General features: G+C 45.8%; 1 protein-coding gene across 1 annotated transcript in view; it reads right to left on the bottom strand.

Annotated features, from left to right (window-relative positions):
• Positions 1-967: 967 nt before the first annotated feature.
• The window catches only part of LOC131289581 (leishmanolysin-like peptidase), a 28,866-nt gene continuing 7,491 nt past the window's right edge, over positions 968-22,342 (bottom strand). The window contains exons 2-7 of the mRNA XM_058318869.1: positions 3,075-3,206; positions 2,818-3,012; positions 2,363-2,748; positions 1,891-2,304; positions 1,523-1,815; positions 968-1,443 (exon numbers count right to left, since the gene is read on the bottom strand). Of these exons, the coding sequence (XP_058174852.1) occupies positions 968-1,443; positions 1,523-1,815; positions 1,891-2,304; positions 2,363-2,748; positions 2,818-3,012; positions 3,075-3,206 (1,896 nt within the window). The remainder of the gene's footprint in view (positions 1,444-1,522; positions 1,816-1,890; positions 2,305-2,362; positions 2,749-2,817; positions 3,013-3,074; positions 3,207-22,342) is intronic.

Here is a 22,342-nt window from a genome sequence, read left to right as displayed (position 1 = left end):
AATAATATGCTTAAACCTAGACGACATTTCAAGGAGATTTTCAATTCAACAAATAGCGATACTCTCGTTACTAAAATAATCAACAACATAAAAATATTCCATTTTGATTTCCATAAATCTTGACTGAAAATCTAATTTTGCTGCTTTTTGTTTTGCCCTCAATACACTTCGCCGTTTGTGTATCATGCAAGAGTTGAAAAATCAAGAGCACCAGAAAACAAAGACGGACAGTTGTGATTTTATTTAAAAACAAAAACGAATTTAATTCATTAACTCAAACGAATGACTTTGGCAGTTTTGTGATTTTTTAATTTCCTTCAGTCCTACTGTGCCTATCATCACGTTTCGTAGAGACAATTGTAAGCATGCAGTGAAGCCTGGGATCACTGTATTGCATATGGCCTAAGGTCTGTGTGTTTTTTTGCTCTTCTTATTATACCTACATTAGCTTAGCCCTCCATCTTTCAATAAATCTATTTGATCTATTCGATAGTGGTAAAATTGACTGATAATAAAGGCCAATAAAACCATACTAAATAAATTACCCACATCGTGTTTTGGAATGTTGTGACCGAGAATTAAATTTGAAATTGCACCTTAATAAACGAGATGAGAAATACACCGTAAATCGTTGCATCTTTCCAAATAATTACTTATTTACAGAAAAAAAACCCGGTTATTGGTACTGCAGAATCTTCTTCTGAGAGATGGGATGATTGATTTAGTTCTTTAACTACTTCTCAAACGTACTTGTGCCGGAAATCGTTTCAAATACCTCCTGGAAAGGTACCCTAGCCTAGGTTAACTATGATGTCCTGACTTACTATGTACAACGGAAACATTCTCTTAGGGTCGTAGTCAAATCGAACACCTCACTGATATTATCACATACATGAAATGGTTGTTTTCTATCCATCCTATTGCGCACGATGCACAGCATCGGCGATCGGTGCATAGGAAACATTGATTAGCTGTACAGCCGCGAAACGTACGCACTGGCTGTGAAGGTCATCGTCAGCAGCACAAAACGGGATAGGAAACTGCGGTGATGAAGCTTTGATGCTCCGCTACATCTCAGCTCGTCCCTAGGATAGAAGCTATCCGGTGGGGCGTCCTCGCTCACCTTACACCGTTCGCCACGTCGCTCGAACACACTGTTGCAGACGTCCTTACAGGAGGGACAGATAACGGCACCTCGATGTAGCCACCCTTCGGCCATAAGCTGAACGTTTAGCTTCTGACCGGCGAAGAAGCACTCGTACGATTTGTTTGCAATCATAATATGCAGGCGTCCGTGATCACAGCGATACTGATAGCAACCGGAGCCCCAATGTTGCCATTCGCGGGTCTGTCGGCAGGATCGTTCCTCCCACATGTTCTCGCTGTGGTCGAAACACTTCGAATTGGGGCCGTACGATTCCAGGGCAAAATTTTTCTCCGGTTCTACATGCAAAAAAAGTGAAGGATAAGAAAAGTCAGTAAAGTACACACTTTTCTCTAGCTGCCTGGTCCTTGTACGTACTAGGATTGTTGTCCTCGAACTGACACTGCGATCCACGCACGACCACGTTTTTGCTGCGCCATGTGAACTCCTGGATGTAAGGACAGTGATCAGCCAAAGACACTGATCCACCGTAGAAACCTTCCTCTCCGACTGGTACGTGTGCGAGGGAATCGAAGTTTTGGTATTGCGTTGGCAGTGGTGTTACGTGGCGCACCAGGTTGCACAGTGCAACCGAGCTGCGATCGTCGGTGCATTCCGTTTGAAGTGGATCCCGCTTCACTTTAGCGCAGAAGGGATGTATGGAGCGACCCCTAAAAGAAACAAAGTATAACGTTAAACTTCCGTCGAATGCTTCCACATTCAAACGGTATCGCACGGTTCCTTACTTCAGCGTATTAGACGTAATCCACTCCTTACAGCTGCGCATGGCAAAATTACATCCCAAATTGCGGCCCCACGTTAGGGGCGACGCCATGCTGTAGTTGGCCCGATACCATCCGGAATCCTCCATCAGGGCTAGTGTGATGCGTGAGAAGGCAGAACTTTGCGTATGCGTTCCCGTCATTGCTTCGTTTTCCAGTACACGCTTTTCCCAATGCGTTAACGCCGTTCCCTCGCCACCCTGATCCTCCAGTTCAGCACCTTCGAGCTTCTGGCAGCTAAAGTGATCGCGCACTTCCTTGACAACACGCGGCGTCACGAACATATCGATCGTCCGGTTGATCGTACCATCCCGGACGGCCCAATCGGTACGGACGACCTTCCGGATCGTTTCATCGCTCCATTGGTGGATTTGGAACCTAAAAGAAAGCTTACCACTTAAGTTTTTGTAACATTGGTAAGACCAGCTAAACTTACTTTTCATTTAAATACGGTTTCCCAGTGTCTGGCTTCCGGGGAGTCCTTGGCGAACCATCGTCATTCCGGAAGAAGGCATACAGACTGACCGAAAATCCGAGTGCGTGCAAAATTTCGTGCTTCACCGTCGAGAGCAGTGTCTGCAGTTCCTGCGGTTTCGTGCTGATACTGTCCGGACAGAGATTCGCATGACCGGCGATGGGTCGATCGAGACCGGCTTCCTGTTGACAATGAGCGGCGTACGCGACGGTCAGTCCCTTGTGGCACCGTTCTGACTGCAGCGCGGATACGTAGAACACAAAGTCTGCATTCGATATGCCCGATCCGGCCGTCGTGTTGGGATCCTCGTGACAATCCTGCCCGGTAGAATTACAAACCCGACAAACCTGACAAAAAAAAAACGCGGACGTAAGATCAAATGGCCGCTTGAGTTAGGGGTTCAAAAATTCACTTACATCGAGATGATCTGGTGGTACTTGGACCTCGCCGCATAGTGTGATCGGTTTGCACGAATCGATGCAGTAGGTCATCGAGTTCTTCACGAACACCTGGCTGCTTTCACACTTTCGATTTAGTCTTATGATTTCCTTCGTCTGGCGCACCATGAGGGCTTGCTCCCAAAACCGGACCGCTTCCGGAAGTATGGTGTTCTATTGGAAAGTGGTTCACTATTAATATACATCCTAAAGAGGAGTACGCTAGTGAAACTTACATTAATAAGGGAAAACTTATCAGTATCCAATCGATAGACAGACTCATCGTAGACGATCAGGATGCGAAGTGGTTGATCGATGCTGCGTTTTCGGATCACATGATGCGGTTCCAGCTGCACGCCGTGAATTACCTGAGAACGAATAAAGAAGATTAAACGTAAGAAAAAGGAAAATATGTAAATACACAATGTTTCTTGGGTTTAAAAAAGGATAAAAACTACGCCACATTGATTTCTTCCCTTCTAATAGTTAACAAGTAAGTTTTACGGAACTTTTTTCTCCGGTTTGATGATCGTGCCATAAATAAATGATCACTAGAAAATGATTATGTTTCATTGGAGTATTATTTTTTTTTTTCGCTGTTTAGATAATTCCCGTTGTTCCAACTTCAAGCTGTATGTGGTTGTACCGCTTAGAGCTGCCAATGTGAACCACCTTGAGCCGGATGGTTTTTTATTGCGCTTCTGGGCGCGATCACGTTCGGTTATGCTACAATGAAAGCATAGCACATAAGACCAAAAACTAAACCGGTCCGATCTGCGCCACCATTGAGTACTGTTTCAGATTCAGTTCGCTGGTGATAAATTACCATCTGGACTTATAAGGAAAACGATCAGATAAAAACAAAAACTCGCTGTTCAAATCATAGGGTTAATTTATGTTTCACCTAATAACAATTTCATGGCAGTAAAAAAAGGGAAAGATTAATATTTTACTTGTGTGTTTGCGATATGTGATCACGAGACAAAACAAGCACAAGTAAGTTCCTTCATCTTTCGTTTGGCGCAAACAAACACGTTCCTCTTTCCCACCATTTGATCTACAATTCAGAAACAATTGCACAAAACAATGATGACACACATTCTCACGCCGGAAGGCCTAAGTAGAACCAATTGTCAGTACCTCGAGACTTCCGTTACCGTAATGGAGCCCTTCGACTCATCTAGTTCTGGGTAGTCCACGACTACGGGAGCCAGCTGACTGCTGGCCAAGGTAATCGAACGGAACTTTAGCCTCTGGGTCACGTTCGTTCGTTTCGCGAATGTCTTGCATGCAGCTGTGATACTGGTGTGGAAAAAATTAATTTGCAGTAAATTACGCTCGACTTGGGCCGAAAGAATCTTTCGACAGATCTTTTGGGGTCGGTAATTTGTCCCGAACCGGTTAGTTTCGCCAGCCAGATGTTCCGGCAAAACGTTTAGATACGAAATGGGTACTTGTTTTTGGTTACGTGAAAGAAAGGTACTGTAGAGAAAATAATTCAAAGAGTTTTATAAGGTGCATGAAGAAACAATTTTTGGCTATGTTTTAAGAAGATAACTAAAGAACTGTATAACAAATTTTTTGGCAACCTAAAAACACCCCAAACAAAACTAGATCACACTTGACGTTCCATAAATTACATAAATTTGATCAGTTATTATTTTATCGCCCCAAAAAAACTTCATGCATGCAATATTCGATGATATAATTACATATCACTGGTGTATAATTTTACATTTGAAACAAAAAATCGTGTACAATCCTCAATACAATCGCTGACTTATATTCTCATTTGTTCCCTTGCACGCTCTACCGGTTTCCAGGCTTTCCCAAAAGCGAAAGGACCGGCAAACGGTTAGCGAAACCACTCCCTACGATGGCCCACAGCTGTTCCGAAGTTCGTAGTTTGAAGTAAAAAAGCACACGCACATTACGTCATTCGGAGCTGAAGGACAATTAAGCAAACCGGTATCGGTTTTCGGTTACTTTAGGGTTAATAGTATGTCGCTACTGGAGAACCTTTTTTTTTTGGATTTTGTCCTATTTATTTCAACAGGAGAAAGCTACTGCAAAGAGTTTTCGGATGAAGCCATAGAAGAAACAATACCAGGTAGTCGCATTTACAATACACATTTGATTGATTTTGTCTTTGTAAATTTCAATCTGCCTAGGGTCTATCTTGGAAAATCATTTCATACATCATTCATACAACATGTAATGCTAGAATCAGCAGTAAAAGCTTGATGCATAATAATACCCTTTTTCAATTTCTAAAAGCATTAGGAAACAGGAACCAACCGCCACTCTTTTGAATGGACTGCATCACCGGATGAATTTTTCCCATCAATTAACGCCTATTAAATGCTACCAAAAGCGAGCAGATGAGCAGAACAGCGAACAGTTAAGTTGTTGAACAGTTTTTCAATTCGCCAAAAGAGAAGAGAAGAAAAGCATTTCACCTAACCATTACGAAATGACTGATAGCGAAAGTGCCCACCATTGGATGGTGGCTTCGAGATGGCATCTTCTGGAGACGATCGAGCGTTTTAATGGATGTTTTGGATGGAAGGCATAAAGCATCCGGAGGAAGCAGCGGCCAAAGGCGAGAAGAAGTTATTACACTTCGCATCAAATTCGATACGGTTTCTTTTATAATCTTATTCAATACTCTACGGTGATAGAGCAATGGTGAGCCGCATGGAGAAAGAAAAGAAAAAAGTAAAAACACTTCTATTGAACCATCGAAACCAGGGAAGCTTCCGCACAACATTCGCACCAGGAAGTGATAAGAAACTCATCCGACTGAAGATACACCAGTATAGAGAAATTTTTATGTAACATGTCTACCGTATCAAAGAGCCCGTTTTCGGGGATCGATCGCATCCGTGTTCCGTTTCAGCCGACCAAACCGCGCGGAACGATGATACAGTGATGGTGTTTAAGATAAGTATCTTTTTTTCTCGCCTGACAAGAAACCTTTTGTCTAACGAAATCTGAATGTGGTTCTCTACCACATAACTCCTCGAACTTGACCATCACGGAGACATCCGGCGGTATGTCGGCCGCGCAACGAAATGATCGTCACGGTTGGCCAGACTGGCTTTGGTGGGCTGAACCCGACAAATTCATTTCATGGCCACGGTTTGCGATCAAGATTTGATTTGAGGGTATCCAACATCGAAACTGTTGGGTCACGGTTTAGTTACGGTTCGCTCGGTTGTATGATTAGGGGCCCTTCATTAGCGGGGAGTGTCGCGACACCATTAGTAGTTGTGTGAAAAGTTTGTTTCATTTTGATTGTTCATTAACTTGTGTTGTAAAATGATTTATATTCGCACAAAGAGTGTACAGGTATACTTTTACGTATTTCCATACAAAGTTAAAATGGATCCTAAATAAATTAATAATCCGATTAACGCCGCTGAACAAAAAACTCAAGTAAGTCCCCGTTCATACTTCATCCAGCTAATCTTTCCGTCAGATTACTTTTAAATCCACGGTTTCCTATTTTCCTTCCCTGCCAAACACTTCCAATGCGGAGAGAAATCAGAGTACATGCAGTCAGAACCAAAGCCTGTCTACCATGTTATCCACCATGGGGCTCGGTTTTCCGTGACTAAGCCTCGAAGCTGTTGCTCCACAGTTGCGACCCATAGCCGAAGGGGACGCAAGGTCGGATGGTTGCACAGCAAAACGAGCTCAGGTTGTCCCTATTCTCATCCCCGTCAGGCGTTGTGGGTTTACTTTGCCGATCAGTAGATGTTTTGCGTCATCGTTTAACCGCCGGCGGTCCTGTTCCCTCTTCAAATTTCGACTGGATACCGGTCACGGCCGTAGGGCCATAGTTGAGCTGTATTTGTTAATGTTTTGCAAAACTACTAGTCACCGGTTTTAGCAACTCGAGATCGGAGTTCAAAATCCGATACTGCTTCCACTTAGCTCTTAGTGGTAGGCAAGGAGCAAAATTCAACCCATTTGACGTCCAGGCGAGTCATTAACAATGGTAGTCCAGTGTTTTCTGAAGTATTAGGTGGATGTTTAGATTTCTGTACACCGTGACATTTTCCTCCGATACGAGGATCACAAACGATCGCACTGTTTATCTAGCACTCAAATGATGCATTCAGTGTATTTCGCTCAATAGCCTCCCTTTCATTGGCAGTCCAACAAAGCTAGACGATATGTTCACGATAGTCATCAGCGATTAGTTCCTTGGCCTACGTAACAGGGGTGCTCCATACACACAAATTGCTCCTTCGGAAAAAATAAAACAGACTCAATGAAGTCAGCATCATAAACAAGCGTTTCTTTTCTATTTCTTATGACTCATTTCGATACACTGTACCGAACCCTTTCTGCGATGCCAAGGGTGTCGATAGCCAGGAACATAATTAACGGTTTTATAATGGAACCGACGCGGGATACCGGACGGGTAAACAAGACCCGTTTAATTAAACCATAAAGCGCGCTCCAGCTTAAAGCCGTACGACCGTCACCGGAGCCGTTTCCAGTGTGGACAGATCAGTCATCATCATTTTTGTGCTCGTTCGTACGCGACCATGGTTCCCTACCGGTATCTTACTCTTTCTCTCTGGTTACAGTTTCCTCAAGACGTCGCCCGTTATTGGATACCTGAGGAGTGTGTCATTTTTCCTCGGCTCAGGAGCAGTTGCAGAAAAACGTTCCTTAAACGGCACGAGAAAGTGCCCAAACTATCCGCTTCGACAGTGATCGGGTTGTTATTGAATCGAACTCGGCGCAATCGGGCCTACCATTTCCTGTTGCTAATGATTCCAACTGCGACACAATTAACCCGTTCGGTACCGAGGTAACCGACGACAGAAGGTGCCTACCAGTCGATGTCGTAGCTGCTGGATGCAGTTTTCCTTTCGCCACCAATAAAACATACACACCTTGCTCACATCCGTGGGACATCTTCTGCGGTACCATCGTTCATCTCTCACTGGAGATTTTTGTTTGACAGCGAACCATGTTTAAACATCGCGGACCCATCGGAATCAGAACAATGAGGAACCGTGATGAGGAAGCATTTTGCAGGCGAAAAGCAGCATTTGACAGGCCCGTGGCAAAGCGGCAAGCGGTGTAAAAGGTTGTCCCATCCAGCAGACACAGAAGATGGTTAATGATGTAAGCGCACAACACAACACTCGGAGGCGACAGATTGAACGCGCGCTGCAAGACAACCCCGAAGGGGTTCACGTTGATCGTGGTTCCGCGGAATTCCACAACCGCAAAACCCCAGTGATAGTGGTACCCGCGGAGGAAAACCCTCGTCACCGGAGGGCAGAGGTCCGTCCGGAGACGTCATGGGAAATGTGAACGAGACTGCGAAAATGGCCGCAATGCAAATGGCCCACCGAAATGAGAAGAAAGAAAAAAACGGTGCCGTTGGTAAAACGGGTCAGCCCTTACGGAATAGGTAAAGAAGTAAGTAAATAGTGTGTGCAAACATCACGCTCGCCTTGGTAGGCTTTACCACGCGGCGGTTCCGTTGTCTTACCGTGGGTTTGTTACCGTATCGAAATTAACCTTCCTTTCGTCGGCCCCGGAGAAGACCGGGGCAAAAACAAAAAGCGGGCCAACCACCGCGATGCCTGACACTTTGGGCTTTCCTTCGGGTCTTGTAAACTGTCACGGCGTGTCGTTGCAAGCGCGGGAAGGTTTCCTGTGCCCCCGACTTGGCGGCCAGCCACCATTGTGACCGACATTCGATTATGTCACGACGGCGTAGGCTTTTCACACAGGCTTTCCTCCTCCGTGTGCCGTTCAGCGGAGGTAGGTTTTCATTTTTATTTTCGGCTGGAAATTAGCCGCCGGCTGCCGCTGGTGGTTTGTTGATGATGATGCTGGCGAGACTTGGGGGTTTGCCTGTGCGACATGAAATGATTAACGGGACCAGATAAGTCAATATTTTGCCTGCCCCTGCCACGTGAAAGTGAAACGGCGCGAAAAACGGCATCCGAATGGGGCGCGTGTTTGAACAAGAAAGAATGCCTCGACCGTATATTGACTGTTGGTGGTGGACAGCCGGGGGGGCCAGTGTGTGTGCACGTGAAATTAACGGCCCCAAGCCGACAAGTGAAGCGGAAACACAACACGTGGCAAAGTATCACACCGTAAAGTAATTGCTCAAGATAGAAGATTGTTGTGAAAATAGCAGAATAAAGCGGCAAAAATTATTATCTATCAATGCAAAGCTTCCGGTAGTGCACATCAATGAAATTAAGGGAAAGAAGATTTTAAACAAAATCATGAAGTAAGGAAGCGTTGCGCTTCAACTTGAGCAATGATTTGTTAGTCGACGTTTGAAAACATCGAAACCAAGACAACTATCGGGGGGAAATGATTTACTGGAAAAATATGATTTGTTACCCCAATCAAATCTTGTCGAACGTTTATCAATGTGAAATCTTAATGCAACCAAAAATACTGATTGATAATTTATTGCAATAAGTTTAGCTATCACCAACATTATGAATCAAACGCATCGCATGATAGTTTGATAAATCGGCAACATAAGTTCCACGCACTTATCTCTCGCTGATGAATGTTCACCGATGCCATCCGCGATCGTTCGATTCGGCACAACCGATGCACGAAAACACGTTTTTCTTTTTATCGAAACACCGAAGCCAATGTACGCTTCCCGTAGGATTCTTTATCGTGCACCATCCATTATGCAGTCCGGATTGCGGTGCGGTTAAAACATTCTTCCTGTTTTTCCGCCGCTCGCTGATAAGCATAAACGATGTTTTTCTCGCTGGGATAGCACACGCACCGAAAGGCTGCCTTTCCCTGTCCGGTGAGCCGGCGAAGCTCGGGAAGCAAATAGAACCCGTTTATGTTGGAGCCGGCTCATTAAAAACGGTGCTTGTGGCTTCCCACCGACCGCCCGCCCGCCAGCTGGTTTGCTGTTTTATCCGCGGCCCTCGCCTGTCGTAATAATTTCGCCTAGTTTGAGAAAGCTGATAAAAGTGAAAACGAAAACTTATGTAGGTGATGGCCACAGCAGCGAGCAGGGCAAACGGGAGGTGTTTTTTTTTTTTTTTTTTTGTAGGTGGGATCAGCGAAAGTGAAATATCATGTTGCGCCGGCATGAGACGAACGGGAAAAGCCGATGCCCGGCCCAACAACCTTCCGATAGGCGGTATGCATAATCGGACGATGGGATAGAACGCGTTAGTAGTTTTCCTATTATTTTGTTCACAATAAGCAAATAAATTACTTCAAGGTAAATCAAATTGAAAAAATAAGGATTAGTTCGATTTCTTTGCTTGAATTAAATTGAATACTCTCCATAGGAAAAAAAGAAACCCACTGTCTCTAATTCTGCGAAACGTCTCGTCATGTGACCATGATTTCAAAAACGATCAACTGGATTGTCGATCGCAAAACATGGGCGGTAGGCATCACTACTTCGTTTGACATTGGCCATCGATCCCTTACTTTCGCATGGTCACATGTGAGCTAGGAAAAATGGAAGTCAAAACGCATTTGCAATGACGCTGTGGGCGACATAAACCAGTTCGTGGCTGTCGTGGCTAGATGAATACACAACACACCAGAAGGAAAAGACGGTGATACGTTTGAAAGCAAACACCCTCTGCGCCACCACTAGAACTGGTTTTTCCGCGAACACAAGGATCACTTTTCACGATCCTCGAACGCTCGAGGGGAGATCGTCGAGACTTGATCCAATCTCTGGCGCGATGTTTTGTTTGTGTAGGCTTTTGGAAGGCTCTCCGATCCACTTCTTTCAACAGTTTGCGCTTGTAATCCTCGCGTAGGATGACCTCAACAAAGGGATAAGTGTCCCGGGAGACCACGACGTACGCGGTCTCGGTTGTGTCTAACGGCGAAGCAAGCGAGAGGGAAAATTTATTCGCTGCAATCTCACAATGGCTGGGCGCGCAATCAGTTCCCTCCCCTACCGTGCGGTGGCGTGCACTTTCTCGGACAAGCGAGAAGTCGGCGTTGCACCCGATGGAGGTAACCCCGTGGATCAGGAAACGAAACGGCCGAACGAAATAGCTCGCTGGGCCCGTCGATGGCCAGTCGAACGCCACCAACACGACCACAACACACCACAACAGCTGAGAGCAATCCGGTGGAAAGTTGGAATCGTTTCTCTGTTGGTTTTTGGTCTTAATTTTTGAATTATTAATTCAACTTGAATGAGATTAGTGCTTGCGGTTTTTTTCTTCGCTTTTTCGTTTTGGAGCGGGGGGAGGTGTAGGTGCTCGTGAGGCTCGAAAGTAGCCCCTTCGGTGGCCGGTTGGGTCCTCCGTGGTTGGGTGGCGGTTCCGCTGCATTTTTCTTCCATCGTTTTGTTTTCTTCATACCATTTTCTTTCATCGCCAGCGAGTCCCAGTTGGGATTGTGGTCGCTGGTGGTGAGAGACATAGAAAGTGGAGAGATTTTGCAAGCCGCTTTGAAATATGCCATATTTATTTGGTTTGGCATATGGCGCTATACAAAAACTATTTAAATATGAAATCGATAGGGCCGATTCTTGTTATCCGGCGACATAGAAATTGAAATGAATCTTAGGTTGAAAGATCCAAACCAGAACATCGCTCGAATGCATAATGTATTATTTACTGCATACACAACATGGTAAAGGTTATTCGGCTTCTCGTCTCTGGTTGTACGCTTTCAAGCGTACATGAACAACGACGACACACAAATTTACATTCGTCTTCCAAATAAGTAAATATCTAGCTTGCATGCAAAGAAGAATAAGTGCTTTTAACCAGATCCCTTGAAAGTTCATATATTTGTAGTTCTATTTTTGACATTAATTTTATGTAAAACTTTTTCCCATTTCTCACATATGAAACGATGTGACCCATTGCCTAACCATATGAATGTCTTGGGGCTGTTAATAGGTATTGTTGCAAGTCAAACCCCTTGTGACATTTCCATTGCATTTGACTCGGGCTCCTAACAAACGACAAAATCCCGTGCCAAGCGGTGAACTTTGAACCACGTGCCATTGTGAGACATGATCTATTTCCCTCCCGTTACCGACCCCCCCCCCCCCCCCCCCCCCCCTTACCCCCACTGAAGGATTGTGCAACGCAAACCCTATATGCATAGTGCACCATTTCATCGTCAACTGTTGTCGCAAAGCGTACGAACTAGAGTTGTGTAAATCGGATTCAGATTCATGAATCTGAATGAATCTCTGCCTTATAAGGGATTCATGAATCTTTCGCCGCGAGATTCATGAATCCCAAAGACACACCAAATGATGTAAAGTCACCAACCAAAAGTCGGTGGAGGGACCACCTTTTTTTTTTTTTTTTTTGGTCTCATTGTCCACGCCTATGACAGAATCGGGGAGATTCATGACAGAACCATGAAAGATTCATGAAGATTCATTAAGGTTTCGAAAAATTCATTAAGCTTTGAATATTCGAATCCGCAAAGATTCATGAATCCATCTGAATGAATCTTAGGTAAAAGATTCATATGAATGAATCTCGCCAAAAGATTCATTAAGCACAACACTAGTACGAACACAAACGGCTCCAAATTAGAGCACACGGAAGGGACGTGAGGGGAGCCTCGAGCCACGGGTTTAGGAAAACTATTAGCCACCCATTTTTTTTTTGTTTAGTGCATATGACGTCGATAGTTTTCCGCTTTCTGAAACAAAGAGAAAGCTCCAGGCGAGTTGGATTGATTTTTTTCTTCGTTTCAATTTTTGAAATTGAAGTTTAGCCAACGATTTTGTGGCTATTACGGGGAGACACCACACGTGGCGCGAAGTGTTGCGCAAACCGGCGCCGAAAGATGTCAGTCGCGATGGAACACGGGCTGAAAAGAGTACGTCTTTTTCATTGATGAATCTTTAGACCCCGCGGCATCATCATCACGATCATCACACCATCAGCAGCAGCGTCATTTTCACATCGTTGTAAAAATCTAACAACAAAACCGTAGGCATATTTCACTCGCGCGAAGGCTCTCGTTTAAAGCGGGCGCGTTACCAACCGTGGCTCGTGTGATTTACATCTTTCGTTTACCTTGGTAATTGCATCTTTATCGAGCCCGTTCCGCGTACAACGTTCGTGTGTTTCCGGTTGCGCTGGTACCTTTCGTCTTTCCGTACTGTTTTTCTTTCCTTCGGCGAACACATTTTCGCCCGCATGACGCGGACGTTCGAGAGGACGTCTGCGAGTTTACTCACATCTCAAAGGAACAGACAGCAGTGGCAATCGAGCTGCGTCAGCTTGCACGATAAATTAAAGCCCTACAATTAACTCCGGGCACATGCTACCGCACCGACAATATCCGATGAAGTCGGAACCCATACCACCACTACCTAACGGAAACGGTCTGGCTCCGTGCTCGAGTTATTTAAGCATGTCAGGAGAGGAAACTGAAAAGATTTTTGCATCGTTTAACCAACAATTTGCTTCTATTTATGTCAAAAAAAAAAAACGAGTTGCGAAAACGAAACGTCGCCGATCTCCACCGTTATAAATTCCTTTTGTTAGGTTACTCACGATGTCAAATCACACAAAACAAGTGGACGGAAACGACGTCTATGGTGAAGTCAGGTGGCCTAGTCGGGACCTGGCCAGCACTCCCGGAGACATCTGAATCCGCTCGGTCCCATTGTAGGCAGCGTGTTTGCTCGTAAACAATATTTACCAACCCAACAGTTCCGACATTCGTGTGCAGCTTCAGTTCCTCCACACAAACAAGCGGCTGGCACCGTTGGAGAAAGAAAGTGGAGTTGAGCTCATTTTCTTGCGCTTCTGTTAGTTTTTGACAGTTTCACGACGGCGCTTTAAACAAACCCCCGAACCCACCCACTTCCACGCGTTCGTGCATTTGTTGTTGCCTTGTGATGCTAATTTCGCACATTAATTGATCAACATACGCGCGCGGTTCCCTCTCGCTTGCTGAGGAAGCTTATGATGAAGATGACGATGATGATGATGATGATGATGATGATGACGGACACATATTCGACTCATCATCCCACTCAAAGAAGTTATTTTCGTTTGCCAGGTTCAACGTGGTTCAAGTGGTTTGTTTGCTTGACTTTGGTGTGTTGCTGTCTGGTTGAAGACGTGTATTTATGTTGACCGGTCAGAGAGATTCAGAAAAAAAAGAATTAAAAACTGAATAATTTTTCTTCCAAAAATCATCATTTCCGTACATTTGGGTTATACAATTGTGAATCGTTTCCAAAAATACCGCACGTTGCGCAACGCCGCAAGTACCATCTCGCGAAGGAAACCACCATTTTTCACCCCACAATTCCCACAGTCACGCCATGCGCCTGCCTTGTACTGCAATTTTGCGCCAAAATTGACTCCGAAAGACCCCCCGTACTTTCGGTGTGGCGGCGACGGCGGCGATTGGATTGACGCGAGATCGCAACCCCAAGTGCCACCTCATTAGGGCGCACCACCTCTCATAACCAGATGGGCATCGGCGCCCCCAAAGATGGGACAGGGTTTCGATTCTAAGGCTCGATAAATCCGATGCACGACGCCGGCAATCATCCGGCGGATCGTGCCGGCGGACCATTCCGTTCACGAAACGCCACAGCCAAAGCGGCCTCTAGCCGTGGGCCACGCGTTTGGAGGTTATGTAATAATGGTTGCGGCGTACGAAGGTGTCGAAACGGTCGGAACGTTTCCAATCAAATCAAACAATCGAACCTTGCTTCGGTGCGGGATACTGCGACGGGTGCAGGGGGTGGGTGGGCATGCATCCGGTCAGGGGTATGACTGATTGACATCTTCTGAGGGATCCGAACGCATCCGATGGCCGAGCGATCATCGATCGATCAGTCGATCATCAACGTTACAGTGTTGAATAATAGTGTTTTGGCGTCGATTCAAAGCGTATATTTGAGGAAAGTGAGATCGAGAAGGATTAATGAGAATAATTCCTAAACAATGTAATATGGCCAAAATGTTCACCAACACAAGGACGTATTTAAGAGTGTAGAATGACTAGGAAGGATTGTTCTAATGCCTGCCATTGATGATTCTTATATACAACAATACAATCCTGTCCAATCACATTCGCAATTCCAATGTCCTCGTCATTGATTACAAGCACAAGAATGTTTAGTAGAAATCATCCAAAATAATGGCGGAAAGATGAAGCTCCGCGACAAGGTTGCAGCAATCTTCAAGACGAGCATTGTTAGTGGAATGTATTATTGATGTTTTCGCCCAGCCGTGCACGTTTGACACACTTTTACCCTGGGACATAGCGCCAGTTGCAGGTGCCTTTCTCGACTTCTAACCATAGGTACGACTGTTTAGTACGGCGATTGCTAAGCAGAAGGTGATATGTCGTGTCACTCCATCACGCTCGCGGACGCACGTCCCGCAGAAAACGAGCCTACAAATGGCCGGCGTGATGTTTTATGATAATGATGACAACATTACAAGCTCACGTCGACTTGTAGTATTTGTTGCGAGTGGCGAAACTGCCGATCGAACCCTCCCTCGATCCCTCGCGGTCGAATCCAACCGAGTGACTCGTCTGCTGTGAGCGATGCATGATAAATGCATCTTCTGCAAGAGCTTCTCACAGCAGAGAGGGGCCACTTAATCACCGAGAGTTCGTCAGCAGGGCCATCTGCGCCGATCCGACGATCGGCAGACGTGCATCGATGCCAATGAGCGCATCGGCATCCTCCAAACGACACCTAGAGAGTGAAAGATGGCGGCTCGATTGGGCGCATCATCCGTCAAGAGAAAACGCACACTTTCCATACGGCTCGTCGTTGAATGCACAAAAACGGTCCCATTTGCATGCCATTTTACACCGATGGTTGCGCCTTTTCGCCACCTCAAGACAGTCCCCCCTTTTCCTTGGCGGGGTGTAACAATGCTTACCCGCAAAGTCCATTCCAACCGAAGGCTCGCGATGCAACCAAACCCAACCCAACGCCGATCAGTAATGAGCCGCACAATATTGCAGGCCTAATGAAGACATTGGCCCACGTCCGCCGAAGTGCTGTTACGCCGGCGTTTTCGCGGTTTTGCATACGAGAGGCCGCATTTGGTCGATTGAAACTTCGTCTCGGAAGGAAGGCCCCAGTCGTGCACCGAGCATATTGGGTCGGTTTGCTTTCACAGACTTTTTTACTCTTCTTGCGTGGTACGGAAAAATGAATCCATTCGAAGAACTCGTTGGGAAGATTATTACTAAACCAGCAATCGATACTAAATGGGAAATATTTATACCGCTCAATATTGGATACGGTGAATAGAAAGTTGCTAACCACATTTGCCTGTGCTAATGTGAATTTTTAAATGCATCGAAATGCACATAAAAGAAGCTAATAAAAACTGGTCTACAAGGTAATCTATTTATTTTTTCTACCACCCATCGAATGCCGTAAAGAGTTCATCCCACAGTCTTTTGGGGAGAGAAAAGTCTTATCTTACAGAAGCGTTTTTTGCTGCTAACCCATAAAAGTACAGTTTTGCATTCAGATGCTAATGAGATGCAGATAAAGTCGGGCAGGATCACATATTATTTTCACATAATATGTTAAAGCTTTTAACAAAATAACAACAATATGGGAAAAAAGAAAATAAATAAAGAAAGTAGAAAAAACTAACTGATTCGTGCTTAAAATGAAGCATAAATTAAAAAACCCGTTACTTAAAGAGAATCAAATGGAGGGTGGATATTGTTTAACGCAACATGTGACATAGAAAAGAACCATTCATTGGGTTTTAATTAAATGATCCACCGAATTTCTAAACAACAATCCCGACACAGCTCCGACCGCACCAAATTCCCTTCCGTAGAGGCTCACCACCAGCGCTGGTCGATGTTAATCGGCCCGCGTGACGTAACAGAAACTTCCAACCGAAAAGTCTCTATCAATAGCCGAAAAACCGGATTCCACCGCACGGTGTCGGGTTGTCCAATTTCTCACCGGTGGGAGGGGAAAAGTTCGCCATCAAATCATTACCGATGTCGTTGGTAAGCAGTTAACCCCAACGCCGGTTTGGGGTGGTAGAAGAAAGGTCCGCGGCGGAAAGGCGATAAGACACCTTACCACCTAGAGTGTTGTCGTCTGCAACAAAGAGACCCAACTTTCCTATCCAATCGATATTACATCAACATTACATCAAGGTTAGACGGCCACACCTTGGCGGTCGAAACCGGCCGGTCCTAAAATGTCCCAGAAAACACGAGAAGTGAGAAGCGATTAAGTAACCTCACATTTCACTTTCATTCAAAGATGAGACGGACGGACCTCACATTGTCGGACGAGAGTTTATTTGTACTTGCAAAGGGTGAGCTAATCGTCCGGGGACATCACACACGCACAGTCGTCGGATGACGGCGGTCTGGTCGGCATGCAGACGAGACGCTTTGCATGACGAGGTTGTCGATGACGCTGGCGATGTGGCGATGTTACCAACTATGACATCGACACCTGCCCATCATCATCGGCCATCAGCGTCGGGTCCGACTCGCTAGGTTAGTATGCTAATCGATCTATCAAATGCCACACCCGGCGGGAATACATGCATGCCAATGTGATGTTCCCAATGCTATGGCGGCCGCTTTCTAGACGCACGTCGGTACGACGAAGTTTTGTGCCCAACATCTAAATCAATCGTATCGGAGAGTCCCTGACTATAAACCGACACGCAATTGTTTTCCAGTAATTTATTTCAATTACTAGAAGCTGCTTCTGGGTTATTTTTCTCCGACATAATCCGACACAACCGAACCCAGTCCACCCGACATTTAAGCCGGTTCCAAAGTATTCGTTGTGACATTTCAAACGATAAGTGGGACTCTCGGTTCCTGATTTATAATAATCGGTGCAACCTGGTTACGCTAAAGTTTACCGGCTAACATTTTCGCTCCAGCCTGAAGCAGGAAGTCTGGCCAAACGTACTCGTACGGCAAAAAAAAAAAGAAAAAACAAGCCGACTGTAAAATGTCACCGCCATTAGGAGGAGCTGTTGCGAGTAGAGCTGCATCTCTATACCTGGGCGTCTGCGTAAGAAGAGCAAGAAACTGGCACCCAACGTGTGCCTTTCTGACCTTGCAGCTGGAGGTTAATCGGTTCCAAATTGCGTCAGGTGGTTCCATCGACACCATGTGGCCGTAATTTACTTTCACCCGGACGCACCCGGATGGGCGACGGAACAGATGAATCAACTGCCGGCGTAGTTTGTACACCTCGTCGACGTCGTTTGTCGATTGTTTCATCGAGCGAGGACTCTCACTCTCCCTGGTAGGATGGAAAGCCATCCACTTCAGTGCTTAACCACCGGCCATCCATACTTAAACGGTTGCTCCGATAATCGATGGCCTGTTACGGATAATTATAGTATTGACCGAAGCGAATGGGACGACGTTGTATGGCGACTTCCCGCCCAGTCGCATTTTGGTAAACACGCCATGCATAGGAATAGGCCGTTGGGTTTAGAGTTTAGTGAACGTTCTCCCAACGCCAGGTATTCTACGACAAAGAGACTAAAATGTTATCTAAATTGTTGACTGTCCAACTAAGCGTTTTATGGCTACCACGCAACGGGCTACTGAGATTTCGAAACCGAGCAATCACTCCCGAAATGGCTCGTCGAGCTATTCGTCTTTGCGCAATCTCGATTACCAATCGTGATGGGCTCAGAATTGCATGTGAACTAGCCACATGTGAAGACGCAGTCATTTCTCAGCCTCGTCAGCCGTTTCTCACGCCTGCACAACGCACAACACCTGGGTGGGTGGCTGAGGCGGGGCTGGATGATCCATGGTGAGTTCGGTAGCACCTTCCCGGCTTCATCTGGTTACCGGCAAGCAACGCCGGTTTACAACACAACAAAGTATGCGCCCTTGCGAAACTACTTTGATCACCCCGCAAGCGAACGAAACCGCCTGAGAACGGTATCATGTGGCGGCAGCTCAAACATGCTGGTAGTCCGGTGATACAGGCTTCGTCAAGAGTATGTGAGCGGTTACTGCCGCAGCATTTACTGTGTGGCTACGAAAAGAATGGACGTCACTCTAACACAGTGAGTGTCTTGCGGCAACCGATGAGCCTTGGCGAAGCGTTTGGATTGCCCACGAGATGGTTATCTCGGGGGATGAAACGTTAGGAAACTAGCCTACTGTGGTCTCCTCAACCGAATTGGATATGCCTACTTGAGCAACCGACAAGTAGAGTCTACCGAGCCAAATGGAAGCATACGATAGTTTTGGGATTAGAAACGGTAATCAAACCACCCTGGGATTGATTAGTCTACGCTTTGCTATTGAAAACCTGTGCACAGAATCAGAAGAGCGTCTCCCATCTTCGGGAAACAATTGAAACGCGTGGATAGTTTTCTCGATGAAGTCGTTCTTTTACCGATTCTACAGGTCCTTCTACAACCTTACAGAATATTCAACGAGCGATTATCATAAGCGCATATTGATTTCACTTTGTTCACTTAAATTGAAAAACATTGGGATACATTTTTCTGTTTGTATATTTTTTTTACATTTCTACAGCACCATTGAACGAAAATCGATAATTTCTTGGTTACGATACATCTGGTAGAAAGAACCAACCATAAATCAGCTCACAAAAACCGCGAACATGGATACCCACCATAAAACGGATTGTTAGCCTTGTTTGGTGTTCGTTACCCTACATGCTTCACCCATTCATGGTTGCCTAACCAAAAAGGTCTTCGTAGGAGACTGAAAAAAAACCACCCCATCGTGCCAAAAAACCCATTTCTGAAACAGTAAAGAACGGCCCAAAAATAACCCTGAAATTTCTCTTAAACCACGGTTCGTTTGGGCTTCACTCGAGATGAAGTTTTGGCCCAGTCTCGTTAAATCTTCTCTTCCTTTTTTTTGTTTTACCCTGCTGGTGTTCGGAATGCTCACACATGGGGATGGATGGTGGAGACAAAAAACCACGACAGTTCAACGCATAATTAACCTTCCGTTCCGTTGCGTCCATGGTCCTGCACTGGAATGGGCCGAAAACAACGGTTACCATTTACAAAACATCCGTCCCCGACCGGGAGAGGACGGTGTTCCGACGTTGGTGGTTTGGTGGTCCCCTTAAGTTCGTCATACGAAAGTGTGCATGAAAATGAAAGCGGCTTTGTGGGGATGAAGGGGGTTCCATTTGACATTGAAACACATTTCTCGCGCTGAGGTTCGCGTAATACGCATGTTTGGGGCTGCTAATGACGACGGGTGGACAGTTTTTTTTTGTTTTTATTTGGTCTCCAACATTCGATGCAACACTTGCGAAGCGGATTACCGAAACCTATTAGCATACATCTGTGATTGTGATGCGAACGCATCATTGTCGCATCAATTGGCTAAATGTTTACATGAATGTGGCACCGAATTGTGATGAGCATTGTTTGTTCAACAAATAACAAAACCTTATCAAAGTAGGCCACACTAAGGGAAGCGTTTTTGTCTTTGTCGAACAGCGGCATTAAACTAGCATTTTGTATATTTTTACCTCCCTTCTAGTGTCCCCATGTTGTTAATTGAATTCATCGGACGAATTCCCTCTCCATTTCAATATTTACATACATTGTTGTACAACATATCAGCCCGTCAATTGTTTGGCAACCCCATCACGACTGTTGTTTGCGTACATTGATCGAAGCTTGCGCTTTGCGTAACCGAAAATCAAACGCCATGCTGATGGGCGTGCCGGGTGGAATACGCGATCGGAGCCTCCTGAGTCACCAGCGCGCTCGTCCGAACCGTATCCGCTGTCAATATGTATGTGGACACTCAAATTTATTGCACCCCACAATCGGAACGCGACCACGAGCGCATGAAGCACGTGGACCGTCGCGTGGAGGTTGGCGCGCAAAAAAAGACTATATTTGCGACGCGCCGACACAACAACACACCATCGGGAAGCCTTTGCAATCACGTGCTTTCACGGGCCGTTAATTAACCAGTGGACGGTGTCGCCTAGTTTTTGGTTCGAGGCTCGATAGGCTCCCACCGAGAGACCATCAACGCCAGAATTGGCCTGGGTGATTTGGGTTAAGTGAATGCTCTGCCGCCGGGGTGTCGGGCGGGTGAAGGAATTGATTGGAGAAAGGATTTAGCGTCCACCGGAACGGTTCTCTGTTCCACAAAATGATTTACGGCGTAATTGTGCACGTTTGTGTGCACTTTTATTGCGAGCACCTCCGGGTGCAGTCACTATGCATGCACACAATTTTACACAGGATACGTGTGGGCGTTTACCATCCGAATGCTTCCAAATGCTAGTTAATGTTTACGGGCAGTTAAAAAAAATTAATAAGCTATCTAAACAAGATTAATTCCTTCCGAAACATCCGCTTGCGTCGGAATGAAAAGTAAATTGAGTTTCAAACACACACACGCGGGTCTTCTGATCCCATTGTTTCCGAAGAAAAGGAAAAACCACTTGAACCAGAAAAAAAGGCCAAACACAAATCGGTAAAGCGGTAACAATCCATAGCACTTTTGTGCATTGAATTCACAAAAAGTTAAACGTTCCGTTGGGCCGTGCTCGAGAAGCGTGCGCGAATCATCGTTTCAGATACCGAACTTTCTCTTTTATAGATTGAAAAAGACGAGACCTAAGACAACAATCAACCAAACACTCATCCCCCGGCCGCGGTTGAAAGTGAAAACGGGGACCGCGTCACAACTTCCATTTGCAATGGTGGCGGACTGAGTCATTCGTAAATCGTTGACCTGAATTGCATGTGCTTGAATAATAAGATTATGCATACGGTATTTATTACTTTATCCACCCGGTAACTCCCGGGGGGGTGAAGCCGAGCGGGGACCGTGCACATCTATCCGATTGTTACTACCTTGTCACTTCCCTTCCCAGTCGCCCAAACCCGTTCTCGCCCCGTTCTAGGCCGCCTCCAGCAATGCCAATCAAGCGCGCAAAATAAATGATATAATTAATCATTCTGCCGTCACAGAGATACGCGCCGGTCACAAACGGATATGGCATAAAGGATTGATTATGCTCGTGCACGGCACGGTGACGCAGGCCGGTTTTGGCGAGGATTTCGAGGAATCACGTCACGACTCCCGGGTGGTACGCTCTAGAGACGAGAGAGTTGCTCAGTACGTGACCACGTATGGTTTCCCACGTAGGTTTCTGCCGGTACCATCGAGATGCACGAGACTGATTGGAACATTACTACCATCATCATCGTCGACGTCGTCGTCGTCGTCGTGCCCATTGTCAGCATTTCCTTCGACAGAATACAGTGCTCCAAGAATATTCCACTGTATCCTCAGATCTCGGCCGACTCCAAGTCCATGTTGCCTTGCGTCGGTCTTAGTTCTAAACGGCGAACGAGTGAAGGATCGAAGCCGTTCGTGGCACTCCCACGACAGAATACACCATATCCCATACCATCTTGTCCTCCCGAGTAAGTCGTCGGATACTTCCTCAAATAGTTGCTTGTGCTACTTACCTGTCGTGAGAGAAAGAGAGAAG

This window comes from Anopheles ziemanni, chromosome 3 (assembly GCF_943734765.1).
Source record: "Anopheles ziemanni chromosome 3, idAnoZiCoDA_A2_x.2, whole genome shotgun sequence".
Taxonomy (NCBI): domain Eukaryota; kingdom Metazoa; phylum Arthropoda; class Insecta; order Diptera; family Culicidae; genus Anopheles; species Anopheles ziemanni.
This window is presented reverse-complemented; position numbering and strand designations above follow the sequence as displayed.